At 53.3% G+C, this 27960-nt stretch overlaps 7 protein-coding genes across 7 annotated transcripts; 3 read left to right on the top strand and 4 right to left on the bottom strand.

Annotated features, from left to right (window-relative positions):
* Nucleotides 1-193: 193 nt before the first annotated feature.
* UHO2_02199 (uncharacterized protein) lies at nucleotides 194-5160 on the bottom strand (the record flags this gene model as incomplete). Its single annotated transcript, XM_041559636.1, has 2 exons — nucleotides 194-4102; nucleotides 4963-5160. The coding sequence occupies 2 exons, from the start codon at nucleotides 5158-5160 to the stop codon at nucleotides 194-196; spliced, it is 4107 nt and encodes a 1368-aa protein (XP_041415570.1).
* Nucleotides 5161-7391: 2231 nt separating this feature from the next.
* UHO2_02198 (putative AFG3 - protease of the SEC18/CDC48/PAS1 family of ATPases (AAA)) lies at nucleotides 7392-9950 on the top strand (the record flags this gene model as incomplete). The annotated part of the gene is made up of 1 exon (XM_041559635.1): nucleotides 7392-9950. The coding sequence occupies one exon, from the start codon at nucleotides 7392-7394 to the stop codon at nucleotides 9948-9950; it is 2559 nt and encodes an 852-aa protein (XP_041415569.1).
* Nucleotides 9951-10277: 327 nt separating this feature from the next.
* On the bottom strand, nucleotides 10278-13007 carry UHO2_02197 (uncharacterized protein; the record flags this gene model as incomplete). The annotated part of the gene is made up of 1 exon (XM_041559634.1): nucleotides 10278-13007. One exon carries the CDS (start codon nucleotides 13005-13007, stop codon nucleotides 10278-10280), a length of 2730 nt encoding a protein of 909 aa, XP_041415568.1.
* Nucleotides 13008-14329: 1322 nt separating this feature from the next.
* UHO2_02196 (putative Kinesin-7a motor protein) lies at nucleotides 14330-18732 on the top strand (the record flags this gene model as incomplete). Its single annotated transcript, XM_041559633.1, has 2 exons — nucleotides 14330-15554; nucleotides 15614-18732. The coding sequence occupies 2 exons, from the start codon at nucleotides 14330-14332 to the stop codon at nucleotides 18730-18732; spliced, it is 4344 nt and encodes a 1447-aa protein (XP_041415567.1).
* A 423-nt stretch (nucleotides 18733-19155) lies between these two features.
* Nucleotides 19156-22326, bottom strand: UHO2_02195 (uncharacterized protein; the record flags this gene model as incomplete). Its single annotated transcript, XM_041559632.1, has 1 exon — nucleotides 19156-22326. The coding sequence occupies one exon, from the start codon at nucleotides 22324-22326 to the stop codon at nucleotides 19156-19158; it is 3171 nt and encodes a 1056-aa protein (XP_041415566.1).
* A 1172-nt stretch (nucleotides 22327-23498) lies between these two features.
* On the top strand, nucleotides 23499-25098 carry UHO2_02194 (uncharacterized protein; the record flags this gene model as incomplete). The annotated part of the gene is made up of 2 exons (XM_041559631.1): nucleotides 23499-24935; nucleotides 25030-25098. 2 exons carry the CDS (start codon nucleotides 23499-23501, stop codon nucleotides 25096-25098), a joined length of 1506 nt encoding a protein of 501 aa, XP_041415565.1.
* Nucleotides 25099-25695: 597 nt separating this feature from the next.
* UHO2_02193 (uncharacterized protein) lies at nucleotides 25696-26019 on the bottom strand (the record flags this gene model as incomplete). The annotated part of the gene is made up of 1 exon (XM_041559630.1): nucleotides 25696-26019. The coding sequence occupies one exon, from the start codon at nucleotides 26017-26019 to the stop codon at nucleotides 25696-25698; it is 324 nt and encodes a 107-aa protein (XP_041415564.1).
* Nucleotides 26020-27960: the final 1941 nt, after the last annotated feature.

Genomic DNA, 27960 nt, shown 5'->3' with positions numbered 1-27960 from the left:
GCAAGCAAGGCAGGCTTCTTGTGCCTTTCTCCATTTCACTCGTTGCTGTGTCTCATTCACATCTCAGCTGTCCAGACTCTTACGACATTCAGTCACACCAATCTTAAAAGCACAAGAACATCAGAAAAACGAGGTTGTGCACCCAACTTCCTACTGCCATATAGACTCGTAAGTTTACATGGCGATATGGTGATCACCCACTAGCAATGAGCGCAAAAAGCTCCTCCCCCAGTACACCATCCAACTCGTTCGTCCCCGCAAGAATCTCTCTCACCCCCTCCTCTTCCCCCAACAACAACCCAACTTGCTTCTTCCCCACCCCCGCACTCCCCGCATCCCCAAAGCCAAACCCTAACAGGGCAGGAGCACCAAACATATCTTCCCCATCACTAATCAATCTCAGCGCCTCCACCAATCTCCTACACAAAACACTGAACGGATTTCTACTAAACTCCGGCGTAGCTCTCGCCAATTTCTTTACTATCCTTAGCACAATTCCTGCCAAACCCGGAATCTTTCCGAGTTGAAGTTTGACCGGAGGTGGAGCAAGGAAGGCAAGATTGTAAAGTGACATCGCCAATCTCTCGTTGTACCCTAACCGATGTTCGGTATTGAGAACTTTGAAATCCGATTCTGTCATGGGAAGCATTCGAATCATTTCGCTTACGAGCGTTTCGATGTCGGAGCCTGGAAGGATGTGCGAGAGAATTTCACGGTTGTCATCTGGCAAAGCCAACTTTGAGAGCGCGTCAAGGGCTAGGTCTGCATGGTATGGGATACGACGGATTACTGGAGGGGTTGGCCCACCGGGTGGGAGGGTTGCAGCGAGTTCGGCGAGTTCGGCTGCATGATCCATTTCTTCCACTTCTGCGGCTTCCAGGATAAAGGATGCGAGGAGGTGGAATATTGTCAGCACTGTCTCTCGGTCTTGGGTGCCGAGCGAAAGTGTTTCTCCTGCGAGATTTGAGACTATTACTAGGACTTCCTTGCGAACACGAAGTGCTTCGAGGGTGGTGAACACTGTCGCGCCTAACCCCTCTTGCACCGCTGCTGCTGCAGCTCGATCCTCCGCATCCTCATCCTCCTCGTCATCACCCTGTGCTGCTGAACGAACCCTTTCAGCATCGATCGAACATAACCTCGCCAGAACCTGCAAAAGTCTCGGAGTGTTGTTGAAAAAGTAAATGTTCTCCGGCATGGCGCTGAAGTTCTTGACAATCGTTAAAATCGTCAGTGCCAGAACTGCTTTCTTCTCCGTCGACCTCTCCTGCTCGCACAGCACTCCATTGGTGGAAATCGTGCCATCAAGCGCAACGTCGGTGCCAACAGAAAGAGCGGAGGAAGAAGCGAGCGAGTCAATGTCGCTTCCAACGCCACCATTGAGAATGCTCCCTGCAGCAGATCGCGAGCGGGTAGCTTTCCTTCGTGTCCAGATCTTGAGTTCCGCTTCTTCTTCGGCTGCAGCTGCGATCCAGTCGCGATACGTCGGTAACCCATCGAGACCACTCTCCCTTCGCAACCGGTTCGAGGGTCGACGAGAAGAGCTCGAATGGCCATTCGCGCCGTTACCGAACAGAAGCTGATCCAGACCTTGCGACGCGCTAGGATCCTCATCACCGCTATGGGTCTGGAAAGCAGAAGCCTCCAACAAGTCCAACAACTCCTCCAGCAGATCCTCACAAGACTGCAGACCGAACTGGAAATTAGGCGCTGCACCAACACCGGCTGACAGGATCAAAAGCGTGTTGAGCGCATACGACACCTCGAAATCCAGTCGCGAACGCAGGGACATGATCAACCCTTGCACATCCACCAAACCCAGCTCGCGCAAGGTCCTTGGTCGACCACGCGAAAGCATCGCTGGTGTATACTGGGATTCGACGAGCGACAAGTCCCATCCACCATGTGTGTGAACGTCGCGACGAATAGGTAGGTACACGATCTTGTGCTTCTGCGGTGGTGCAGGGGGGCCAACAGGCTGTTGTGTACCCGGAACCAACTGCTTCTCTGGTTGGGGTTTCGGTGGGACTGCGGCTGGAGCTGCTGGAGGAACACCGACGGGAGGCTGAACCATAGCTCCAGGACCAGCCATCGGATCGCCAAGCTGAGGCATCGGTGGCTTCACATCCAGACCTGTAGCTGCTTGCAAAGGCAAAGGTGTCGAGACGTTGCTTTCGGTCTTCTTGCGTTTCTTTTTTGATGGTTTGGCTTCAGGTTTCGAGATAGCGGTGGGCGTCTTGGGACCTGCACCGTTGACACCTGCTTGCATCTTTGTTGGTGATGCAGGTATCCCCGCTGGCGGCTGCGAAGGCCATTGGGGCACACCCTCCGCTCCAGGCTGACCCGCAGGAGATTGCTGCTGTTGCGTAAGCATTGCAGCAGGGTCGTTGAACAGTCCTGGATGCGCTCCGGGCATCGTGCCAGGATGATCTTGACCTGGTGCCGGTGATGCCTGACCAGGCACGCCTCGTTGCGCTCCTGACATGCCTGCTTGTGCTGAGCCTGGTGCAGGTGCCATGCCGGCGAAATCTTGTGGAGTCTGCTGTTGTTGCGGTTGCTGGAACTGACCTTGCTGCTGTTGCTGTTGTGTCAGATCAGTCGGCGCACCTGGTTGCTGCTGCTGCTGCTGTTGTTGTTGTTGTTGTTGTTGTTGTTGTTGTTGTTGTTGTTGTTGTTGCTGCTGCTTGACCATCATCTGCCGTGTGGCTTGCTGCATAGCAACGAAACGCTCTCTTGCCTGCTGAGAAGTGATGCGACCTGAAGCTACGAGCTGCTGCAATTGGACCATCTGCGAATGCAAGTTGGCTGGCAGGTTTTGCGGTGTCATCTGGCCTGGTGCAACGGGTCGGTTCTGACCTGGAGCTTGCCCTGACTGTGCTCCCGGCTGCTGCTGCTGCTGTTGTTGTTGTTGTTGCTGCGGCTGTGGTGGCTGTAGTGGCTGTAGTGGCTGTAGTGGCTGTGGTGGCTGTTGCTGTTGCTGTTGCTGTTGCTGCTGTTGCTGCTGTTGCTGTTGCTGCTGCTGTTGCTGTTGCGGTGTCTGCCCCGGCTGTCCTGGCTGCTGCTGTTGTTGTTGCATCTGCTGAGCCTGTGGGTTGTTCTGCTGCGTTGCCTGTATGTTCGGGTCCTGTACTGATGGACTTGGAGCAGCAGCAGCCGGCGAGCCGGCAGCAACACTCTGACCGCTGGGCTGACGTTGTGGCATTCGTGACATCCAGAACTGCTCGAATGCTGAAAGACGGTCACGGTAGAAGGACGAGAGACGATCCGGAACCTCACCAGGGCTGGGTACAGCGTCTGGTGCCGATTGCGTTCCGTCTGGTGGGCCAACTTTCAAGCCGAGTCGACTCGCGATGACAGCCCAGAAGCCAGGGATCTGTGCCGCACGTTGAGATCCTCCCGAGTGAATGACTGCAGCAAAGAGCGCCTGCAGCTCGATCGTCTTGGTGTCGCCTGGCAAGTTGGAAGATGCGGGGCCGACAAAGCTGAGAGACAATTGCGGTGGGAAAGGCGTTCCGCGTTGTTGCATGAAGTTGCGAACAGTGCCGACGAAGTCTCGTTTGGCGCCAGGCGGACCTCCACCAGTGGCCGAACTAGGCGCTGCCATCTGTGCTGGGTTGAAGCTTGGTTGTGATGTTTGTGCTTGTGTCGGTTGTGCCTGTTGCGACTGCATGTTGGGTTGACCGAATGGCGGCTGCTGTTGTTGTTGTTGTTGTTGTTGTTGTTGTTGAAGCTGATTCAGGTCATTGGATGACGTGCCAAACTTGTTCGGATCCATACCGATACCATTCATGCCTTGTTGCGGTTGCATCTGACCGAGTTGAGCTGGATTCAAGCCTTGCAACATAGGGTTCTGCTGCTGCTGTTGTTGTTGTTGTGGCTGTTGTGGCACCATGCCCATCTGTCCGGGCTGCTGTTGCTGGTTGAGTTGGGCGCCTGGTGGAATGTGTGCACCCATCGACTGGATCGCCGACTGTTCCATCATCTGCAAACGCTTCAGCTGCGACGCCAGATGTTGTTGTGCATTCGTCTTGGTCGGCCCGTCGGGCTGACTTGAGATGACGGCCCATTGTCGCTGTAGCGCGGCGATATTGCCACGTATTGACTGCAGGACGTCCATCACAGAGTATCCAGAGACGCAATGGCGCGTTGAGGTGTTGAATGGATTTGGCGATCAAAGCGAAAGAATGCCGGGGGGGGGGGATGAAGGTCAGCGTCTAGCTATGGGTCGGAATCGAAGAAGTAGGTCAGGTCATAGGTCCTCCAGGGATGGTTGGCATGAGAGTGCTGAGGTAGGTAGTGATGCTTCAAGTCTGTTGAAGGGCACGCTCCATGTGTACTGATACGAAAGCAGCTTGTCGACGTCTTCTCGAACTGGCCCGAGCGAGTGAAAGAACGACGGGAACGGAAGTGCTGGAGTCGTCGCGATCGCTCGAGATGAGTAGGAAGGTGGAGAAGGAAGCCTAACAGCTGCGTGCCCTATCGTATCGGTGGAGCGCGACGCTGACGGTCGTGTGTCAGGCCAAGGCGCGGGCAAAGGCAGGGGCGGAAGTTGGAGGAGGGGAAGGAGCTGCCAATGTGTGTGAAGAAGGCGCCGGCGATTAGAAGACCGAAGAATCGTTTAGGGATATGATGGGGTGCAAGAGCGAATTGGCGAAAGTGAGAATGACCGAGCCACGGACATTCGAGACGCGCGACGGCCGTCCAAGCCGACCCGCGATTCTTTCTCTCGAATTGCCACTGTCTCTCTGTCTGTGGACGAGCAGATTTGATTGGAATTGCCAGAGAAAAGGGTCGATTCGAGATCCGCATTCGGTCGGTCGTTCAGCGTCGCGACTGATACCCAATCGACCAAAATCGGACTGGCCGATTGGCCCGATCGAAGTCCTCTTCGCCAACCTCTCTCTGGGACCTGACCTGAAAGCCTAATGATATATGGTGGGATGCAATTCTATTGAGACTCACCTGTAGCACTTGAGCTGCGTTCTGCATTCGAGCGCCCATGTTGTTCGAGTCGCCGACAGCTGGCATAGCCACCTGACCAGCGGGAGCAGCGGGAACAGCGGAAGCAGAAAGGGTATTGGGCTGGATGCCGGCATTGAAGTTCTGCTGCTGCTGGCCTTGTGGCAAGCCAAGCGGGAACTGCAAGCTCTGCGGGTTCATGGTGCAGTGCTGTCAGTAATGGATGAGACACGTTTCTCAGATGTCGAAGCCTCGGCTGTGCCGGAAGGGCAGCTATGGATTGCGAAGAGCATGAGAAGAATGTGTCAGGGCAAGCTGTCGTCATCGTGAGCTTGAGCATGGCGGCCGGCGAGAAGGAATGAGCTCGAGGGACAAGCAAGGAAAGAAAGACAATGCACGACGCTCTCTATCTCGATCGTCGAAGGCTGCGTTCGGGATGCTTCTCGAGACGAAGGGAGGATGTGCAAGACGAGATCAATGATGGCAACAACAAGCAAGAAGGAGAAGGGACGAGAGGAGCTAACAACATGCGATCCCACGCAATGCATAGAAGCGAATGGGCTACGGCGGAGCCGAAAGCAGGGATGGCTATCGCGGCGAGTTTCTTCGAAGCCGGGCAGGATGAGTAAGGGACAAGGGAATGTGGGGTAAGAGACCGAACCAAAGCGTCCTAACCAAAGCAACCTTGGATGCCAAGGAAGCTTGCATGCGCACATGCACATACAAAAAAGGACGCAACAACAGCAGTAGCCGAAGCGGCGGTCGAGAGACGGGATGGCATGATGACGTCTAGAAGCTCAGGGCGCGGAAACGGCGTCAAGGAAAGGGACAAACAAGAGCCAGGAGGATAAGAAGAAACTGAACACGAGGAGCACGTGCAAGAGATGCGTGGACAAGGATGGTGACGCCACCATGAGATGCAGCGGCGCAAGTGGGTTGCACGGCCGGCAAAGCTGACTCGTGGCGGAGGACTCGTGGCGGAGGGAGAGAAACAGGCAGCAGGCAGGAAGGAAGGAGGTGCGGACAGAGGGACAAACATGACGATGGCAACGAAATGAGATGCAGGGGATGGAGGGAGTGGAGGGATGATCTGGGAAGTGCAAGCAAGCGAGCCAAAGCAAAAGCTGTTTGGTTGAGGGAAAGATACGTACCGGAAAGAGGGGGGGGGGCAGCCAGAATTGCCGAAGCAGAATCCCACCAACGGAGAGAGGGACGGCGGATGGTTTTTGGCTTGCGATGATAGATACCGGATCTTGTGATGAGAAACAAGTTCGGGAGTGTGAGAGAACAGAGAAGCAGTTTGAGATGGCGACCAATCTCGATCCTTCTCGTCCACGTCTGCGTTTGTGCAGAAAAGAACAGGGCCAGAGGAGAGAGAATGAGCGAATTTTTGCCTTGTGGACTGCGCAGGCGAGTGTCACCGAATTTTGCGGAAAGAGGTTCGGTGAAAGGAATCAAACCTACATCCTCCTTTGTTCCCATGCCAGTCTGAAAGCCGTCAAAGATCCGGCTCCATTGGCAACTTCGGAGGCTAACTGATAGGGGCCAGGGGGCAGGGGGCAGGGGGCAGGGGGCAATCTCAGGCGGCGTTACGGGTCAACTGGGCCGGCGCCTGCTTTCCAAGCCAATCGCAGTTGCGCATCTGCCATAATGACACAGTCACGCCCAAGCGCAAGACGACCCAAACGCTCAAGTTTAATGCCTTCCGCAGAAACCCTGTCTTTTCCGTCGTTCCTCTGGCCTCTTTTTCATCGTCCGTCAATGTCTTCCCTTCTCGTCCTGCCTAAGTCTAAGTTCCGCTTGTCCGAAACTGCCAATGACGAGAAAGGCCAACGTGTACCAAGGTGGCAGCCTGCTGTCCCAGCTCTGCCGGGTAACAGCCAACAAGAGATATCGTTCCAAGCGGACAATCAGCTCGCTTCTTCGGCGTGCTTCCTGATACTTTAGCTATCGAATGCTAGGGACAGCTTGCAGCTACAATGCTCCCAAATTCCCGCCAATGACAAGGTTGGAGAGGCCATGGAAATGGGCCTTCTGCCTCATGTGAGCTATGCCAGACAGTGATGCTGGGTCCCGATCACCGATCTTGATCAGCACAGCGGCCATCCCGATCTTTTTGATCGATCTGGCGATATGACGCGAGTTTTAGGCGCAATTTTGCTGACCTGACTTGGCAGCGCGCAAAACATCCCGGCTGCGTGAGTCAAGCGAGTACAATTGTCCAACGAGCAAATGGCAAAGGCCGCCACCACTCACATCTTCTTTCTTCTCGTCATCAACCACGTAAAACATCCTTACCTAGTGTTTGCATTCGCATCGACACCGTCAAGTACCCCCGCTACCTGTTCCTCCTATTTCCAGCAGCCTGCATTGCTCTCTAGCCCACCTCAGAGCTATCGCCAAGCCAGCTCAACATACACACATAGCCAGCAATGCTGCGCTCCATCACATCACGATCGTCGGTAGCCGCGGCAGGCCGTCTTGGTCTCGCATCGTCTCGCTCCGCACAGGCCTCTAGCTTGCTACCATCTCGCACCTTGACCAACTTTGCCCGGTCAAGATCGCAGCTTGTTTCCTCTTTCAAGCTCGCACTCCCTCAGCATGCTTTGAACCTTCACTCGCGGCACTATGCCACTCCTGCTGAGGGTGGTGACAAGAAGAACCGTAACCCCAAGGAGCAGGATGATGATGACAAGAAAAAGAAGAAGGACTTTGAAGAGTCAGTAGAGCGTGGTCTCAAGGAAGCACGTCAGGGCAAGGCTCGCGGTAGTCTCCCAGAGAACCTCAAGCGGTTTTTTGAGAGTGATGACAAGAAATCAACATCAAACAAGAGCAACAAGGACCCCAAAGCACGCGAGGAGGAGAACGATGTTGCAGAGCAAAAGAAGAACAAGGCAGGCAAGTCTTCAGGCGCTAATGGCTCGGCAGGCGGAGGACCCAATGGCCAGTACGCCGAGATCCGCATCAACGCCAGCACCATCCTTGCCACCATTATTTCCACCTACCTTTTCTACCGTTTCACATCACCTGATCAGCCAAGTCGAGAGATTACTTGGCAAGAGTTCCGCACCGCCTTCCTTGACAAGGGTCTCGTTGACCGCCTCGTTGTTGTCAACCGCTCCAAGGTCAAGGTTTACCTCCACTCGAACGCCACTGGCTCCATGTACCCCTCCTCTGGCAATGGTTCCACCTCTTCGGCAAGCGGTAGTGGCTACGCCGCCTACTGGTTCAGCCTCGGCTCCGTTGAGGCTTTCGAGCGACGTCTCGACGAGGCACAGCGTGAGCTTGACATTCCTGGCAACGAGAGGATCCCAGTCTCGTACCACGAAGAGATCTCGACTGCTCAAACACTTCTTCACTTTGCACCCACCTTGCTCATCGCCGGTTTCCTCTTCTGGATGTCTCGACGAGCTGTCGGAGGTGCCATGGGTGGCGGTGGCGGCGGTGGTCCAGGCGGCATCTTTGGTATCGGCAAGAGCAGAGCAAAGATGTTCAACCAGGAGACAGATGTCAAGACTAAGTTTAACAACGTCGCAGGTATGGACGAGGCCAAGGAAGAGATCATGGAGTTTGTCAACTTCCTCAAGAAGCCCGAAAAGTACAAGAAGCTCGGCGCCAAGATTCCTCGTGGTGCCATTCTCTCCGGTCCTCCCGGTACCGGTAAGACCTTGCTAGCCAAGGCTACTGCCGGTGAGGCTGGTGTGCCATTCTTGTCCGTTTCTGGGTCCGAGTTTGTAGAGATGTTTGTCGGTGTCGGTCCAAGCCGTGTCCGAGACATGTTTGCCAACGCCAAGAAGCACGCTCCTTGCATCATCTTCATTGATGAGATCGATGCTATTGGTAAGAGCCGTGGAAAGGGAGGCAACTTTGGTGGTAACGATGAGCGAGAGTCGACGCTGAACGAGTTGTTGGTGCAGATGGACGGCTTCGGCACCGAGGAGCACGTCGTTGTGCTTGCTGGTACTAACCGACCGGATGTACTTGATGCTGCTTTGATGCGTCCTGGTCGTTTCGATCGACACATTGCCATTGACCGTCCTGACATTTCGGGTCGTAAGGATATCTTCCTTGTCCACCTCAAGCCTTTGACGCTTCACTCGTCGACCGATTGCGACTTGCTTGCCGAGAAGCTCAGTACCCTTACCCCTGGTTTCAGTGGTGCTGATGTTGCCAACGTCTGTAATGAGGCTGCGCTCATCGCTGCTCGTGGTGGCGCCGAGTCGATCGAGGAGCACCACTTCGAGCAGGCTATCGAGCGTGTCATTGCTGGTCTCGAGAAGAAGTCCCGTGTTCTCTCTCCCGAAGAGAAGAAGACGGTCGCATACCACGAAGCCGGTCATGCTGTCTGCGGTTGGTTCCTCGAGCATGCTGATCCTTTGCTCAAGGTTTCCATCATCCCTCGTGGTGTCGGTGCCCTCGGATACGCCCAGTACCTTCCCAAGGAACGTTACCTCTTCTCTACCGAGCAGCTCATCGACCGTATGTGCATGACCCTCGGTGGTCGTGTTTCCGAAGAAATCTTTTTCACCACCATCACCACCGGTGCTCAGGACGATCTTTCCAAGATCACCCGTATGGCCTTCGAAATTTGCGCTTCTTACGGTATGAACAAAGAACTCGGCCCTATCTCCTATCGCACCGAACAGGAGTCGATGCACAAGCCTTACTCTGAACGAACTGGTGAAATGCTCGACTTTGAAGTGCGCAAGATGGTCGCCGAAGCTCACAAGCGTACCACCCAGCTGCTTACTGATCGCAAGGCCGATGTTGAGAAGGTGGCAAAGCTCTTGTTGGAGAAAGAAGTGATTACGAGAGAGGATATGAGGAACTTGTTGGGTCCTAGACCTTTCAGTCATGCAGATGAGGCGGATCAATATCTGGATAAGAAGGGCAGGTTGAAGAGGAAGGGTGAGATCAGTGCTCCTCCTCCGCCGCCTGAGGATTTTCCTACTCCCGGGCTTGCTAGTAAAAAGGTCGAGGATAAGCTTTAGATCACCTCTCTTCAGCACAACGGTTTCGTCGTAGTATCCGCGCCACCATTCTTCCTCACTCATTGCTGTCTCCCTGTATTCTTATAAAGTTTCGGGTTTCAATTTCCAACATGACAATGCAGTTTTTGGAACATACACACAGATTCAGAGGGAGAGACAGAAATGTATTGCACCAAATCGAAGACCGAGATACGAAAAAAGCAACACGAAAGCATGTGACGGAAGAACAAACAAGATGAAGCGAAACGATGAATGATGAAAGACATAGGATGCGTGATAGAGCATACAGACAAATCAACTTCTAGCGATGAATTCAAGGGGCCGACATCAGCGAAGATGAGACGCTTTACCTCGACCCTGGTCCCGTGGCGAAGCTTGGGGGCGGTGACAAATGCTCATACTCTCCCACTTCTTTACGGCTGAGCCTACGACCGAAGCTTCCCCTAGGATCTTGTTTCCTGCTGCAGCGGATTTATTGTGGTGATGGATGGTGTTTGTGAGGTCCTGAGAGACCGCCTCATTCAAACCGAGGATTCGTTTGGAGGTTGAAGAGGAAGGCATGCCCACTCCAGGTGCTGCCTCTAGTTCGGAAGGGAAGGTAGGAGAGTAAAGTGAGAACTGCGAGTCTAGTCTTCTCTCAAACCCTACTACCTCTACCTCCCGTCGCTGCTGCTGCGGCTCCTGTGTAGCAGGTTGGAACTTGGCATGGGCGCTAGAAGCGACCGGGGCCGAGTCGAAGTCCCAATACCCACCAGCCTCGTCTGTGCTGGCTTGTGTTTTAGGTGAAGATCTGCCTTTTGTGGGTGATTGAGAAGAACGCATTGCGTTAGATCTCGAAATTGTCCACGGCGTACCAGTGGCTGCTTTCGCAGCCCTGTCTTTGAACGAACTCTGTGTGGCAGGAGCAGAAGGAGCAATAAAAGCCCCCGCTATGCCGTAACCCCCAGTCGCACCACTAGCAGCTGGCATCGCAGCATTCACAGGGGGCAACTGACTTGGAGCGCTCAAATAAGCCAAATCCAACGGCGGCAACAGGGGCACCTGCTTCAACTTGGGACTCTCTATCCAATCCGTCAAATGATAGGGCAACTCTACTCCCGCACCTCTCGCCAACCACATATATCTACTAACCTCCAAATGCGTATTCGAGTAATAACTTTGACTTGCTCTCCTCAACGTTCCCAGCACCTTTTCTATTCCCGATGTAAAGAGTGCTTCATGGAACTCTACCGCCGTCATTACTGGTTTGGGCAATTGATGGGCTTTCACTTGACCCAAAATCGTCGCAATAGCGTTGATAAGCCCAAGATGAACGGTGATGTAGGACATAGCTTCGAACTCGACCCCTCCTGTCATTCCACCTGGAACCTTAGGACCGCGGATGGAGTCGATGCGATCTTGAAGTTCTTCAAACCGCCAAAAACGGTTTTGAGAATGACAAAAGATCCAGAAATAATCCCTACAGATAGTGCCCAATTCCACAACGTAGGTTTTGAACGGTCGAGAGGTGTGAGTTTGCTTGATGAAGTCCACAACACTTTCTTTTGCTGGATCGCAAGGATTTTGGAGGAGCTGCAGGAGATAGTTGAGCGAAGATTGCGTGTGCGATTGCGATGCCGGCAGCTGCAGATCCAATAGGATTGCTAGCAGCTCAATCATGAGTTTTCTCGTGGAAAGATCACCAGGTCTTTTCTCCGAAAACAATAGATCAACTAGTTCTCGGAAAGGTCTGGGAGCTTGGGACGCAAGTGCTTGCCTACCAACTTCAGTGGTGGATAGGGCAACAAAGCAGCGCAAAAGTTCGTGTAGAAGCATATCATCGTGTTGTTCATCCCTCCATTCCATGGCCAGAAGCTCGTCGAGCCTGGTCAGCATCGCATCGTACCCACCGCATTCCGGACCGATGAAAGTAGAGATCCAAGCAGGCGACTCTGCTGCGAGAACAGCACGCATACGTTTGATGCGGGCAATATCGATATGGCTTGCATCGGTACATTTGAGCATCGTACCGAAGCTTTCGGGAGTTTCTTTGCCGAATGCGGTGGCAATTTCCTTGCCAAACGACATCGATCGAGGTCGAGTGTTCGTGGTGGAGGTGAGAGTGCTACCGCCGGTGACAGAGTTAGCGAGGGAGATGAACGAGCCTCCTTGACCAAGGTTGGGGGTCGACTTTTTGAATGCTTCGCGAAGAGCACTGCGAGAGGCAGAACCGGAGGATTGTTTGTTATGACCACCCCGTAAGCCACCACCAGAGTTAGAACCGGAATGGGAGGAGGAAGAATCGATAGAACCAGTAGAGACTTGTCGAGGGGACCCGGCACCAAACAGCTGGGCTGTGTCGGGGGGTGCCATCAGCTCGGCATCGTCTGCATTGGCTTGATCGAGGAGAGAAGAAGATTGGTATATCGTGGATGCGGGACGATTGCCGGCGTCGGCAGGGCGTCCATTGAGGAGTTCTGGGATGGGCATGCGAGAGGTTTTGGTTGGGGAAGACGACAAAGTGTCGTCCAGACTGAACGAAGCTAGACTGAGCGTAGCCTGACCTTGCAGCATCGAGGCTTTCACTGTTGAAGTGAGGAGAAGGAGCTTTCGTCGCAAGTCTGGTTGCACCTGGAGCTCATCGAGCATGTTGACAAAGTCAGCATCGATCTGCTCGGGAGTGCGAGTCGAAGCATCGTAAGCAGGTGCAGCGGCAGCTTGGTTGTTGAGCGTATCAGCCTTGTCTTTGCCGAAAAGGCGGCTTCGGCTGCGACTACGGCTTCGCAGACCCTTCTTTGTGGGGCTAGATGAGGAGCTGAGCTTGGATCGAGAAGTTCGCTCTGCATCTTCGGGTGAGTTGCCACGAAGACGGTACTTTGGGTCTATAGCGATAGGCTGGGCTGCAGAAGAAGAGGTACCCTGGGATCGGCCCCGTTCATGTTGTTGGTGCTGAGGCGAGAGAGGCTGATTCTCCTTGCCATACTGCTTTCCGGGGCCGGACGAGGAACAGCCAGAATGGTGTCGAGAGTATTGACCGGGTCGAATGCGACTCGATTCGATTGGGATGGCGGCGGCCATGTCGGCCAACGTTGCCTGTGATGCTACAGGCCGATAGCGAGATGTGAGAGAGAAGAACTACAGCTAATGAGGAGCGGTGCAGGTCCAAAGATGGATAGAGAAGAAGAAAACAAAGATACGAGGGCCCACTTGTTGCGTGGAGTTGGACGACCTCAAAGTTGCTTGACCAGATTAGGAAGGCCTCCAGCGAAAATGCAGCAGCTTACTGTACGCAAAAGCAGGGTTCTGCCGGGACGAGTGCGCAGCAACAAGCTATCTGTGCATCGATGTCTCTCAAACAGCAGCTGGGTCTTCTCGCAACTCCAACAACGCTCTGACCAACATCTCCAATTCGACTCCAGTTAAGGCAGCAGTGTTGCACGAGGGTGTGACTTTTGAACTGCGACTTTTCTGCGCCAAGTCAGACAACTCTCTTGCGGTAAAGTGACACTCATTTCTACGCTTCGCGAAAGACGTGTCTCGCGCCAATTTCATCACGTGCAATCCACCTTCTCAACATCCTCACTTCTGAGCGTATATCGGCTGTACTGGCAATCGTCTGTGCTCTCCGATCGAGGATGTGAGGCTGAAGCATACATGACCTGCAGATGGCGTAGAACAATGGCCAAGGCAGGAAGACTTGGCGGATAGCGAGTCTAGAGGGCAGACCAGGCCCGAAATGAAGTATGTTAAATCTGAAGAGAAAACATGTTTGCCTGGCGAGGAAAACTGCCACGCGAGCATACGCGGAGCGCGCGTCACTGCTGCAGTGCCGACATAACAAAGCACCCAAATGTCTGCGCTATTGGACGTTGACTCAACATCAACACTGACAACACTTTGACTGCTCAACTACCCCAACTACCCTTGTCCTACCTGCACTAGCTGCACAATGCTTCTTATCCGGCTCCTGTCAAGGCTTGCTCAGTGTCAAATGGAACGACCTGTTGCATCCTATGCTACACTCCGGCTCGTTTGGAGTTGACACATACTTCTACCACACCATATCTATGGCCCCACACTCTTGACGCAAGCAGCCCCTTTCTCATCCCACACTAAACCAACCAACCAACGATCAAGCATCACTGCACTACACCGCACCAAGCTCTATCTCATACCATTTCTGCATACAATCTCTCGATCCCCATTGCACTGGCTAGCTGCTCTGTCGTCGGGTCGAGCATTGTGCTGCTCACACTGCACTTCATTTTGCTGTCTAGCGCTCTTTCACTATAGCATCTCGTAGCGTCAGCAGGGTGTTCGCTAGTGTTAGCTGTACTGCGCCGTACCATTGTCTCTTGTAGCTGTATCACGCGAGCTCAACTGCATCACTGTCTTGCATCATGTTCCGTTTCCGAGCATCAACTTCATCTGTTGGCCCTCCCGCCAACCCCACCTTATCTCCCTTTGCCTCACCCGCAAAACCAAGTCAGCCAAGCCTACCCACCAGCACTTCGACTTCCTCCATGACTAGCTCAGCAACTGCTGATTTGATCCCTTCAAGCTCCAGCTCCAGCAGCAGCATCTTGTCCCTTCTCCAAGCCCACTCTTCCGCTTCAACCTCCACTTCTTCAATCTCTGCGCTCTCTCCAGCTACGTCTCTCTCTTCCCTTCCCTCTGAATGTGCCAATCTCACCTCAGAACCCTTACCTACTCCCGAACCGACCAAAGCAACCACCAGAGTACCTCGCGCCTCCACAACTACCATCACCCCTCGCAAGCAGCAATCACCACCCTCACATGCTGCTATCTCGCCTCGCAGAGCTACACTCTTAACTTCACCACGCACTTCCAGGGCTGCCACTACCCTCAACGCCCAGTCATCTCCTTCACCGAATAAATCGGCAACCCGCCGTTCTACTATCGTACATACTAGCACGGATCGCAGCAGCGCAAAGGTCGTAAACATGGCCAAGAAGGCCAAGGTGGGGTCTGCTGCTAAGAGCTCCCCCTTCACCAAGGCTAGCAACGCAGCAGAGCAGACCGACTCGAACACTGCCGCAGCAGATGCTGATGCACCCCTCGCAATCGTGACCGAAGATGAAGGTACCCCTGCCCTCGGCACCCCAGTTACGTCACAGTCCAAGTCAGCAGACGTAGCATCATCCTCGACTTTGGAGACCAAGCAGAATGTTGTCGTTTGCGTACGCATGCGACCCACCCGTTCCACCTCCACTGAAGCAGCAGTCTGGACCTGCGACCCAACCAAAAATTCCATCCTCCCCACCGAACACCATCCCGCAATCGCTAAACGCACCACCTCATCCGAACGTGCCGGCGCCTCCACCTCCATTGCCAACCACTCCACTCCCCAAACAGACGAAGATCAATCAACCTACCATTTCCAATTCGACAAACTCATTACCGCCCCTCAGACCACTGATGATATGTACCACTCCCACATCGCCCCTGTTGTCCGAGCCACGGTGGAGGGCTACAACGGAACGGTGTTTGCATATGGTCAGACTGGGTCTGGTAAGACGCATACTATGTCGGGAAGTGATGATGAGCCAGGTGTAATTCCTCGTGCTGTAGAACAGGTTTTCAGTGCGATTAAGGAAGAACAGAGTGATAGAGAGTTTCTGTTAAGAGTGAGTTATTTGGAGATCTATAACGAGATGTTGAAGGATCTTTTGGCTCCTTTGCCGCCGGTGGGGGCGAAAGACCCGCTTCGCCGACAAAAGGGGGGTCTAGTCACGCTGCTGGTCAATCTCAATCTTCGACATTGAGGATTATCGAGGATCAAAAACAGAACCGGGTGCTAATCACAGGGTTGAGCGAGGAAATCGTCACTAACTCGGACGCTGTGTTGGACTTGATCAATCGCGGTCAAGAAGAAAGGCATGTAGGTGCAACAGATTGGAACGAGCGCAGTTCGAGATCGCACTGCGTTTTCACTCTCACTATCGAATCTCGACCGCTGCACACTACAAGTTCTTCGGGTAAAGAAGTTAGGATCAGTCAACTCAACCTGATTGATTTGGCGGGATCGGAACGTGCAGCTAGCCAAGCAGAAAGACGAAAGGAAGGAGCATTCATCAACAAGTCCCTTCTCACTCTGGGTACTGTTATTGGAAAGCTCACAGAGCCGTCCGAGGGTGGCGATGCTCATGTGCCTTATCGAGACTCGAAGCTGACCCGCATCCTGCAGACCTCGTTGTCGGGCAATGCGAGGATTGCAGTCATCTGCACGCTCAGTCCCGATTCAGAGCATGCAAACGAAACGCTATCCACTCTCAAATTCGGTAAGAGATGTAAGTTGGTAGTCACGACAGCGAAAAAGGGAACTGCTATGGATGATAAGGCGTTGTTGCAGAAGTATAGGAAAGAGTTGGATGTGTTGAGAGCAAAACTAGAGGCGAATGGGCCAAGTCCCAACCCAGACAATGTTGTGGTGGTCGACAAGGTTGATCCTGCGGCATCACTCGAGTCGCAGCAAAAGTTGGACGAGTTGAACCAGCAGAGAGAGGCAGCGAAGAAGGAGGTTGAGGACATGCAAAAGAAGCGGAGCGATCTTAAAGGGCAGATCGAGCATCTGACAAAGCTGATTTTGACAAGTCAGAGTGTAGCTGCTTCGGAAAGCGGGAATGCTGTTGCTGGTCCTAGTACACCCGTCCGAAGCCGACCTGCTCATGCTCATGCGTCCGCACTAGCAAGGAGAGGACCGAGGATGAGCGACTTTGCTGGTTCCCTCTACAACTCTCCCATATCCTCTTCCGTCTTTGCTCCAACCGGCGAAGAGACGTTGAGTGGGGTAAAACCCTTCGAACTCGAATCCGAGCTTGCAGCACTTCGTCGTCAGCTCCGCACCCAAATCGAGTCGCGTCAAACCCTCATTGCAGCCCATACAGCCGAACTTGCCGCTCGCGACGCACGCGCTGCCGATTTACAAGAAGCTATCCGACTTAACGAACAAGAACTCGACGAAGCCGAAGTTGCATACGACAAGCTCAAAGAAGAACGTGACGAAGCAAGAAAGATCGCACTAAAGGAACAAGAGAAGGCGAGAGAGAACAAGAAGAAGTTGTTGGAGGAACAGGAGGCGAATCGGTTGTTGAAGTTGGTGGCGAAGGCTAGAGCTGGGGATGAGGATAAAGCGATGGAAGAGCAGATTGAGAGGTTGAGAGAGCAGTTGAAGTTGAAAGAGGCTCAAGTGGCGGATGTGAAGGAAAGATTGGAGATTCAGTTGAGGGAGGCTAGGAATGAGGTTGAGCGGGAGAGGAAGGCGAGGGAGATGGCGGAGAGGGAGAGTGAGGAGGCGAGGGAGGCAAAGATGGTGGTGCAGGGCGAGTTGGAAGCTGCGACTGCCAATGCGGACGAGTTGAAGGAGAAGCTTGCTGCAGCGGAGAACAGCTCCAACGAAGACGAGGAAGATGTCAATGCCGAGTTCCAAAACTTGGTCCGAGGTAAAGCAGCACAAGACACCGAAGCAGCAGCACGTCTCGACCAACGTTCAACCGAACTTGACGAGCGAGAAAGACAACTCGAACAGCTTCGCACCGAGCTTGAGCAGACACGTCTCGACCTCGCTGCATCCCAGCCCTCACCAACAGCAACACGCGAACTCGCATCGCTACGCGACCATCTCTCCGCATCCGAAGAGGAGCGCCAACTCCTTCAAGTTGAAGTGGCGAAACTCCGTGCTACTGCTTCTAGTCGCGAACAGGATGCCTCGAAACTCGCTGCTTTCGACTCGCAACTCGCTCGTGCGAACGCCAAGATTGCCGAACTGGAGAAAGAGATCCTAGCAGAGAAAGCTAGGACTGCTGAAGCACTGAAGACTGTTGCACGGCCACTTCCTGTGCCTGCTTCGGTGGCGCAAGATGCTGGTGCGGCGGTGCAATCTGTCCCTACTTCTCCGATCAAGGCTTTTGCTGGGTCCAAATTGCGTGGTTTGACTCCGGAAACGAGTGGTGCTGGTACGGGGTTGAACAGAGCAGGATCGGTCAAAGAATACAGAAGGTATCAACCAGGTGCGGCAGATCCCTCTTCCCAAGCCTCACCCTCACCGGCCGCATCGGGGAGCAGAAGCGCCTTCCTCAGTCAAGAAACTTTCAGTGGAGGTCGATCTGCCACACTCAACAGCGGATCAGCTGCGACCAACAAAGCTGAAAAGGAAGAGATCGAACGACTAAACTCTGTCATCAACTCACAGCGCGCGATCATGGCCGATCTCGAGAAATCCGTCGCTAGCTGGAAGACTCGTATGAAAGCCCAAGCAGAGCTGATTCAAAAGTTGGTCCTTGAAAACATCCCTTCCACTCAATCGCCTCCTACTTCGGATGGTGAGAATGAAGAAACCTTTTCCTCACTCTCCTCCCCTCGACGAAAGGCAAACTTCAGTCACCAAGAAGAAGGAAGCAACACTTTACCCAGAACCACGCATCTCTCGCTATCCCAGCATCAAGCGATGAACGAACCGTACTATGGAGCGCATACATACAACCGTCCCCCACCGACTCTTACATACGGTGTGATGCCTGGCTCGCCACACAAAGCAGGGTTTTCGGCGAACACTTGGTCCGCCTCCTCTCCCTCCCCCCTACCCTTGCCATCAGGGAACGAGTCTCCATCGAAGAGAAAGCCGAGAAAAACCATCGAGATGGATCTAAAATTGCTCAAATCCAGTCCTAGAGTGGAAAGTAACAAGACCAAGTTCGATCTAGATGCTCTAACCGCTGGGTCTAGGACACAAGATACTCCGACAAAGCGTAGAGGCACTGCTGCTTCTGCCTACTACATTTAGTCACCCCTGTCTGTTTTTGCTTTGTTGGTCTTTTGCATTTGTCTCAATATTATTTACTGCAGAAGAGAGTGTTTGTCAATAATATGTATTGGCGTAGATTGAGGACACAGGCTGGAATCACAGCGGAAGACGGGATAGGAAGCAACTCTTTCAGCATAAAGACGGAGAGATAGGATACAAACAGGGTGAAATAAGTAATACAAGCAAACAAGCATCATTGCAGGCGCAAGAAGCGGGGAATAGGGATAAAGTACAAGCTACCCGAAACGGGAGCGTTGGGGAAAGCGAAAAGGAAGAATAGAGTACAGGTGGTCGTACAACAGCATAACATAGCCAATAGTAGACCGTGCGTACTTTAGGTGGAGAGCATACGGTCGTCTGCTTCCTTTTGTGGTTCATCTGTTGAGATGAACTGAGTGAGTTTTACGCCTCAGCTGGATCTTCGACAGCCGCGTCTCCCTGAGCGATGGCAGCTTGAGCAGCAGCTCTGATCGCGTCTGCTGTCAGTTCATGGGACAGATCCATACTGTCTGCTGAAGCATCGGGGACTGCGGCTGGTTCAGCTACAGCATCAGTCTTGCCCTCAGCTGAATCGGAGACAAAGTCCTTGAACAGCGCCTCGGAGACCACCGACTCGATGGTCTTGAGTGCTGCTGCGCTGACTGCTGAGTCCAACTCGCCTGCACTGTCGACGTCAGTTGCTGCAGCCGAGGGTAGGGATGTGAGCAAGCTGCCCGCGGTAGCGTCTTCGGTCGGTTCCGTGCTAGTGCTGCCGATTGTAGCGGCGATGGCGCGGGAAATGGCGTTCGAGACAGGGAGCGGGAGTGTTTCAGCGTCAGCACTGACCGCAGCCGGGATGGTGGAGGAGATAGCACCAAGAGCGATAGAGACGGCAAGTGATTGTGCTGGATCTGCTGAGGCTGCTGCGTCAGCCGACGCCGGTGTGGTAGTAGGAAGAGCGCCGCTGACAGCTTCTGTCTTCGGCTCGACTGGTTCGGCTTTCACCACAGCAGGTGTGTCCCTCGCAGGCGTCGAATTCGCAGCCTCTTCCTTAGCCGGAGAGGCAGACATTGCAGCCGGCGTGGGACTCTGTGTAGCAGAGGTCGAGCTAGGACTTGCAGTGGACGACGCCTGTGTAGCGGCTACTCCACCCGCCGCAGCAGCCTTCGCAGCTTCCTCCTCCTTCCTCTTCTTGCTATTCTTCCTATGCACACCAGGCAAGCTTCCTCCTCCACCACCTCGACTCTTTGGCACAATACTTGGATCACCAGTAGGCTCGATGAACTCGACTGCGCCATCTTTGCCCTTTTTTTTCTTTCGGCGTGTGAGCGAGCGAGCATAGCGCAAACCGCACGCATTGCAGAGTGTCTTGTGGCCTGAGGGTCCACGTCGCCATTCGGGCGAGTTAACCTTGCCACAGCCTGTACAGGCTTTGTTGGGGTTGTGCGCTCCTGGTGAATCGCCGGCTAGGGTAGGGGCTGATTGACCGTTGGTTGCGGCGGACGGTGTTGAGGGAGTGGTGCGCTCGGTGGTTGCTGGGCGAGCGGAGTTAGCGGGGTTGGAGGAGGGCTTGGTGGGCGCATTGGCATACAAGAGACTGGGGTTGGCAAGCGCTGAGAGGCCGCTGGATTCAGACTTGACGGCAGGCTTGACGTACCTAGCTGCTGGCGGTTTCGGGGTGTGACCGTTCGCGGCCTTGGCAGAGTGATGGCTTGAGGGCGGCTGAAATCCATTGACTGCGGGTGCTTTGGTCGTCGACAAGGGCATTTGAGGCGAAGCTGAAGTGGCAGCTTTGGGTAGGGAAGCCGTCGGTGGTGTCGGAGCCGAAGGCGTTGTGGGGCTTGCTGGCGCTTGATAAGCGTTGCCATTCGGCTTGACTTGCTCTGCACTGCCGTCTGTTTTAACTCGCTTGTTCGGCGAGCCCTGCGGCGCATCGTCCACGGCCTTGCGTCTTTCGGTTTGAGCTTGCAACGTCGTACGTGCCTGCAACACCATCTTCGGATCAGGTTGCGGCAATTGCTGCTGGAACGTCGTGTGGAAGCAAGCCAAGATCACACCGCCATAAGGAATGAGAACGCTTTCGATGCTTCGGACCTTGCCCTCAGTCGTCAGTGTATGTTTGGCCCTGAAGCGTCGAGTACAACTCGTGTTGGCATCCGATAGCGTAGACGACCCAGGAGCAATTGAGACACCTTGCGCAAGCCTTGCAAAGTCATCCGCAAAGTACGAGCCGTCTCGGAAGACGGTCGTATCGGACTGCGTCATCAACTGAGCCTCTGGGTCGTTCGAGAAGAGCCGAGGAGGTGGCCAGCTAAGCAATAATCTTCCATCACCACCTGCTTCGATGACTTGGAACACGTGAACTGGTCCACTCTCTGGCACTATTTCGCGTGGACTAGCCTTGACCTGCTTCCAGATGGTATCACACTGCCGTAACGTGAAGCTGCCTGGCGGAGTGCCGCACCAGTTGGTCCAGTCTGACTTGTGCTCCTCATCGTTGTCTTCGGCACCTTTGTCGATGATGGCATGGAAGAAGCAGAGAAGCATGCCGTCGCCGATCCAGTTGATAACAATGTCGATGGCTACGAAGCTTTCGTCCTCCACATACCGGTCTGCGTCGGGGTCTCGTGGTGGGTTGACCGCACCGAGCAGCTCACGAATGCGTGGAACTCGCGAGTATCGGCACCGTGTGACGCTTCCAAAAAGTGTTCGACTCTCGACAATCTTCTGCATGTCGTCCGAGACGCGGTCTCGTTCTTCCGGATGAACATAGTCGTAAAAGTCAGATCCGATCATTCCTCGAGCCTGTTCAGCCATGTGTTGTTGCAAGACAGGATCGAGGTAGACAAAGTGAAGCTTCTCGCCCGTTGCCCCATTGCCTTTGGAGTGGTCGGCAGAGAGAAGTGCCCAGTAGCATCGAGTCTTGCCAAGTTCGACGTGCGATTCGATCAAAGGTAGATGGTCGAGCTCTTTTGCTGCAATGTCGCAGTCTGCGAGAAGTTCAGCAGATCCGCCAGGTGTGCGCTTGCCGATGGCCAGGGGATACGGTGCACTGTCACCTGTGTATTTGCGACACTGCTCATGGACGGCAGCTCGTGCATCGTCTTCGTCGGATCCGTTGACTGAAGCGCCATTGGTGTGTACGCTATTGTGCACAGGCGTTGCGCTGGAGTCAAAGCTCTCCTCCGATTGGGCCTTTTGCTGATCTTCGCCATTGATCTGTTGTTGCGCGTGAACGGAAGCTGCTGCTGCTGCAAGAAGGTACGCATCGAGGTCATCCGCTCCGGGCATGGCTTCTTCTGTTGGTTGATGCTGGTCGATATATTGGCCATGACCTTGAGCGGCAGCTGCCATTGCTGCTGCAGCTGCGGCCAGTGCTGCCTCGTCAGGCATCACGACGTCATTGTCCACTGTACTGGCCAGCTCATCATCTCCTGAAGCCTCTGGCTGCGCTGTGGAATCCATCGACGGCGTTTGCGGCGCAGGACTCAGGCCAGTATCTTGTGTCCTGTTGGTTGTTGGTAATGCTGACTGCATCGGAGAGGTTGAGGAAGATGCATCCAGCAGCATGGCATCTGCTATATCGGTCGACATGATGATACCGACGTGGTAACGGTGTTTGTACGGGTCCGTCAACCCTGGTGAAACTATGTCGATCGATGTAGGGAAAAGACGATGAACAACGTTGCTTGACAACGCATTCGAAGCTAGTGAGATCGGACTATGCACAATGATCGGCGACGTAGTGCAAGGTTTGGTACGACCAACAAGTCTATGTATCGACAGACTGGATGATGGCCGGTGGTCGGTAGCGAGGATATTGACGTGATGATGTCGCAGGCCAAGGACGCTGCTCGAGGTGTTAAAGTTGTTGGGTTCCTCGGGTTGCCCGGCAAACGGCGGCTTTGAGCGTGGGGTGCCGGCGCGGAAGGGTATGAGGACAGTCCTACGTCCTACTGACCGGGTCGAAGACGACGATGACGATTAGGCCGCCGCTGGCCTGGCTCGCCTGCCAACGGCGAGGAGAAGAGAAGGGGAGGAAAGGAGGACGGGGTTCGGCCTTCTGCAAGCACGACCTTGCAACGCAGTTTGCGCTGCCCTGATTGACCAGTACGCCGAGTTCCGTTGATCCAAGATCTGACCTGTGCTTAGCTAGCGTGGGGATGGCGCTTTTTGAAGAAATGCGGGGGAGTGATCGTGACGAGAGATCGAATTAGACAAGGAACTGTGATCAAGGATACCAGGCCGAATTTTGGTCGAAAGCTTTGGGAAGATTTGGAGTACAGTATGCAGCAGACACAGCAGAACGAGTTCTCAATGAATTTTCTTCTTGGCCTCGGATTGTTACCGCCAAAAGGCTGGCGCGGCCTGCCCTGTCACTCAGGATTTGAAGCGAAAAGAAAGTTGAGAACAGCTCAACGCGACCCTGAAAAGTGCGACCTTACACAGTTGAGATCGCAATCTTGCTGGGCAAGCTGAGTATCGGCGATAGGAAAATAATCTCGGAAGTCGCGAGTTGTAGCTATACAAAAAGTGAGAAAGTTGGAACTCTTGGCTTGCTTCGCAAAAGAAGAAACCTACCAGCTACCCTTGTTCTCAGCATCCTCATCTATCCACCAACAAGGCTTCTTGGCCGCTCAGATTGGCAGCGAAAGATCACAACTAGAGCCCGCAGCTGCTTTGTACACGGTCGCAAGCAGCAACACGAGAAGAGACGTACTTGAATAATGTCGACCGTCAGCTCCGCCTCCACTTCGGCCACCGCCATGCCGTCAGCTTCAACTTCAACTCAAGGCTCGAGCTCTCGCAAGACCCACAACAGAGACACATACATTCAGCCCGGAGACCTTATCATTGTCTTTGCTTCTCGCGATAAGACACCTCTACCTCTCACAGTCACTCCCGGAGAGCACGTCTCCAACATGTTTGGTCACTTTCCTCACGACGACATGGTCGGTATGCCATACGGCAGCAAGATGGTTTCCAAGAATGGACGAGGTTACGTCTACCTTCTTCGACCAACACCTGAGCTCTGGACATTGGCGCTGCCCCACCGAACGCAGATCTTATATGCGCCGGATATGTCGTTCATCTCGATGAAGTTGAGCATGGGACCAGGGAGCCGTGTTATTGAGGCAGGAACTGGATCAGGCAGTTTCAGTCACGTTATTGCTCGCACGGTTGGACGAGCTGATGTCAAGGAGGATCGAGAGAAGAGCGGGTTGCAAGTGCCAAGAAATTGGGGAGGCCTGCCGAACCACCTTCAGCAGAACCTGTCCAGAGGCAGAGGCCAACCACGCGATTTGGAGGATGGCAACGATTCCACAAAGTCCAATGATGATGCCACCAAGAGCAACACACCAGAGGCCGAGGCGAGCTCATCCACGAAACCCGACACAGACCCTCACGTACCCTCCGAGCATGGTCGACTGTGGAGTTTCGAGTTCCACGAACCCCGTGCTGAAAAGGCACGAGCCGAGTTTGCCGCTCACGGCATGGACAAGGTCATTGTTCTCAACCACCGCAACGTATGCAAGGAAGGTTTCGGCCTTAACGATGCAGCCGACTCTGTGTTCCTCGATCTGCCTGCACCATGGGAAGCCGTCGACCATGCTACCAAAGCACTGCGAAGGGACAGAGTCACGCGAATCTGCTGCTTCTCACCATGCATCGAGCAGGTGCTCAAGACTGTCACCGCGCTCACTGAACATGGCTTTACGGATGTCGAGACATTCGAATCGCTGGTGCGCACCCACGAAAGTCACTCGGCTGCAGGATCGGAAGCTAGCATTGACGAAGCCATCGACCGCATTCGGATGGTAGAGAAGAGGAAGGAGACAAGGAGGTTGATTCAGATCGAGAAGGCGAAAAGCGCAAAAGCGCAAGCAGCAGGTGCGGCTGGAAAGACTGCGGAGGCAGCCATTGCAAATGGCAATGATGAGGGTGATACAAGCATGGCTTCCAACTCTCACAACGCTGCTGGCAACGCACGGAAACGTAAGCTTGATAATGATGAAGATGAGCAAGAAGGGAATCAGGGCAATGATCCTTCGCAAGCCAAGGAAGTGGCAAACGGCACGTACCAACGTGGTGTACAAGAAGGTATCGCTGTCACCAAGAAGAAGGCTCGAATGCTGAAGCAACAGACACAACAAAGCCAACCTATGCAGGCAGCTAGCGTCTACTCAAGGCCCTACTACGAGGTGTGTTCACCATCTTCATCCAGATCCCAGACCCTTACCGACTAGGATGACGTACTGACTTGCATATTTGTTTTGCTTCTGTCAACGGTTGCAGATGAGAGGTCACACCAGCTACCTTACTTTTGCGACACTGCTGCCACGTGATATGATCGGCGGGCTTTAAGTCTAACCAAAGAACCTAGTTTCAGGTTACAGTCATTTGCTTAGCTTTGCCCCAGCTTGTGCATGTGATTGTCGTCTTCTACGATGAGACCAACGCACGTACGAGCCTCTCGTTGAACTATTTCATTTGCCTGCGATTCAGTGAAGGCCACCTCGAACTTCAATTGACCGGCGAATTTGAAAATCGAGCCAAGAATCACACACAACGATACCAGGGTACAGAGCCGAGTTTCACTTATCCGCTTTACGGTCCGACAGGTTGGTTGGGCTTCTTGTGAAAAGTGAGGGAAAGTGTGTGAGGGTCTGTTCGGGAAGCAGCTGAGTTTCAGGATACATGGTTTCTATTGTGATAATATTGTAGCAGAGAGGCTCATCGATGGTGCGCCTTTCTTCGAGGATGGTTCGGACTGGAGACGATCTAAGGACCGCTCTGGTGCAGCGGCATGTGGTTGAGTGAGGTTGGAATGCCAAGTATGCCTCATCCGGTTGACTGACGATTTGGCACAACAGTGTCTTTTCGATTGTCAATCTCACTCGTCCTCGGCTTGGTCAAGAACGGTTTGTTTCCCTCCAACTCCGCCTGTAGTCTGGCACAAGCTCAGCTAGACAATCCCCAAAAAGGATTGCATGCCTGCGCCTTTTCAGCTATCGTGTGTTCCACATTTCGTCGTATCGGACCGACTTTTGGGGAAAGCGGCCACGTTTTAAGACGGTATGGAACGTGGAACACAGAATCTGGAACGTAGAATAGCGGCTTGCGTTTGGGCTTGACGGACAAACGCACTAAGAGAGTGATCGCAACGTTGGAACGAATGAAGGGGCTGTCACGGGTGTCATTCATTGTAATGACACTTGCTGATGTTTGTCGGAGTTTGCGAGGCTGGCTGCGGGGTTTTGTTTCGGTGTTTGGCTCGGCTTGCATTTCAGCTGTGTTTTGGAACGGCCCTGGCGTTGGAGAGACTCTTTCTATCTGCAAGCCTCTCTCGGATCGGAGCACCTCTTTTTAAATGATCGAATCTGACGAATCGAAAGGACCTTTGCTGCTTAACTTAAAGCGTGCAGACTCGGCGAACCCGGTTATAGCGCCTCCCAAAACCTGGAACCCCGTTCTTATCCAGATAGTTGGACGTGCATTTTCTCACACTCTCAGCCATTTACACACGACACAAGCCCAACAGAATGGTTCAAGGTTCTGGCTGATCCACCCTCTCTGACCGGTCGGAACATCACAAGCCGGTCGATGCATATGTCTTTACTCGAAGTCCGTTCGGTGATTTCTGTCTTGGTTCATGGACTGTCTTGGTTCATGGACTGTCTGCTATGTACCGTAGCTAGCCTACTTCAGGCTTGCACTCAAACGGCCTCGGCAAATTTGTATAGAACACGGATGTTCGGTTCTACAGTGCTTCGGAGACAACAATGACAAGCATGTGGCAACTTCCGATCATCGATCTTGAGCAATATCTGGCGTGGGAAAGGTCGTCTAGTTTCCGACAATTGGACTCAGGGCTTTGTCAGTTGTGAGTAGTAGGCTGATAGTTGAAGAGCGTCCCCACCAAACCTTATCGAATCTGCCGCCACAATTCATGGTCGGGAGAATCAAATGACTTGTTCATCGTCCACGTGTTGCTCAGCAGAGCGCCAATCAACAGGCTTTCACACCAGGCCGATGCAAAAATGAATACCAAGCGAGTCTTGGTTATCTTTGAAGTCAAGCCCACCAGATGGAACGCCATGCATGAACCGCAGTATAGTACAAACAGCCCTTGACACTAGGACAAGGAGCCCCAACTCAACACCGTGTTTGTCGCATCTGTTCAGAGTCGTTCAATCCGCCTTGTCTTCTCGGTTGCTCCTTCTAATCAATGGATGCAACATTTTGAACATAATGTTCAGAGGTGTGAGCACGTCATGTGAAGTTCGAATGAACAGCAATCACGCTCCCCAGCACAGTATCGCGCTGTTCGAATCATATGAGCGTGTGTATCAGCTCGTCGTTGCAAGCAAGGTGCAGAGATTGAAATTTCTGGGTCGAGGACAGCCAAAAAGAAGCGGAGGTGCGCGGCGGGAGCCAAAAAAAAAAAAAAAAAAAAAAAGAAAAAGAAAAAGAAAAAGAAAAAAAAGAAAGAAAGAAAAAAGAAGAAAAAAAAGAAAAAGAAAAAGCAATGGGCAGCAGACGACTGGAAATACACCTTTCTTTTTGGTCCCCAACTGTGGTTGAATGTCCAGGAGTCTGGTAACTTGGCTTTGGTTGACTTTGGGCGATACGAGGCTAAGGACCCATGCCGACGTTGGGGCAGGGTTCTCCAACATGTACTAAATTTCTTTATTTATTTATTTTTCACAGTTTTCTTTTTCTTCTAGGCGGACTTAGAGCAGAGGCTTCACGGGTGGATTTTTTTTTTTCTTCTTTTTTATTTTTTTTTTTCTTTACAATTCTAATCTATTTATTTTTTTGAGTTGAGGTCCACCGCCTGAAAATGGAGCTGTTCTTGCCTTCTCGAGAGCAAAAGCAATCGCAAATACATGTGCAACTGTCTGAACAATCACAAGTCCAGTACCCGAGACGTGACTTTGGACCGACGTAGCATAGTCTCTGGGAAGAATCACAAACAAGAGCAGGAGGAACAGTTGAGCCAAATTGACGGAAGCGAGAACGGGGCTGCATCGGTTTTATCCACTGCTACGCCATCAACGACCGCGTCAAGGCCAACTGCAGTCACTGCTCAGTTCCCAGCATTCCGCCCTAACTCTGGCTTTGGATTTGGCTTTTTGCATGTGGCTTTCTCGTTCCTCTACTGTACAACAGTACCTGTGCTCCCAATTCTTCCGTTGACTTTCCCGCCTGATGGTCGATCCAACT

The sequence above is a fragment of the Ustilago hordei genome (genome assembly GCF_900519145.1).
Source record: "Ustilago hordei strain Uho2 genome assembly, contig: UHO2_contig_03, whole genome shotgun sequence".
Classification (NCBI taxonomy): domain Eukaryota; kingdom Fungi; phylum Basidiomycota; class Ustilaginomycetes; order Ustilaginales; family Ustilaginaceae; genus Ustilago; species Ustilago hordei.
Note: the sequence above shows the minus strand (reverse complement) of the source record. Positions and strands in the feature narration are given on the sequence as shown.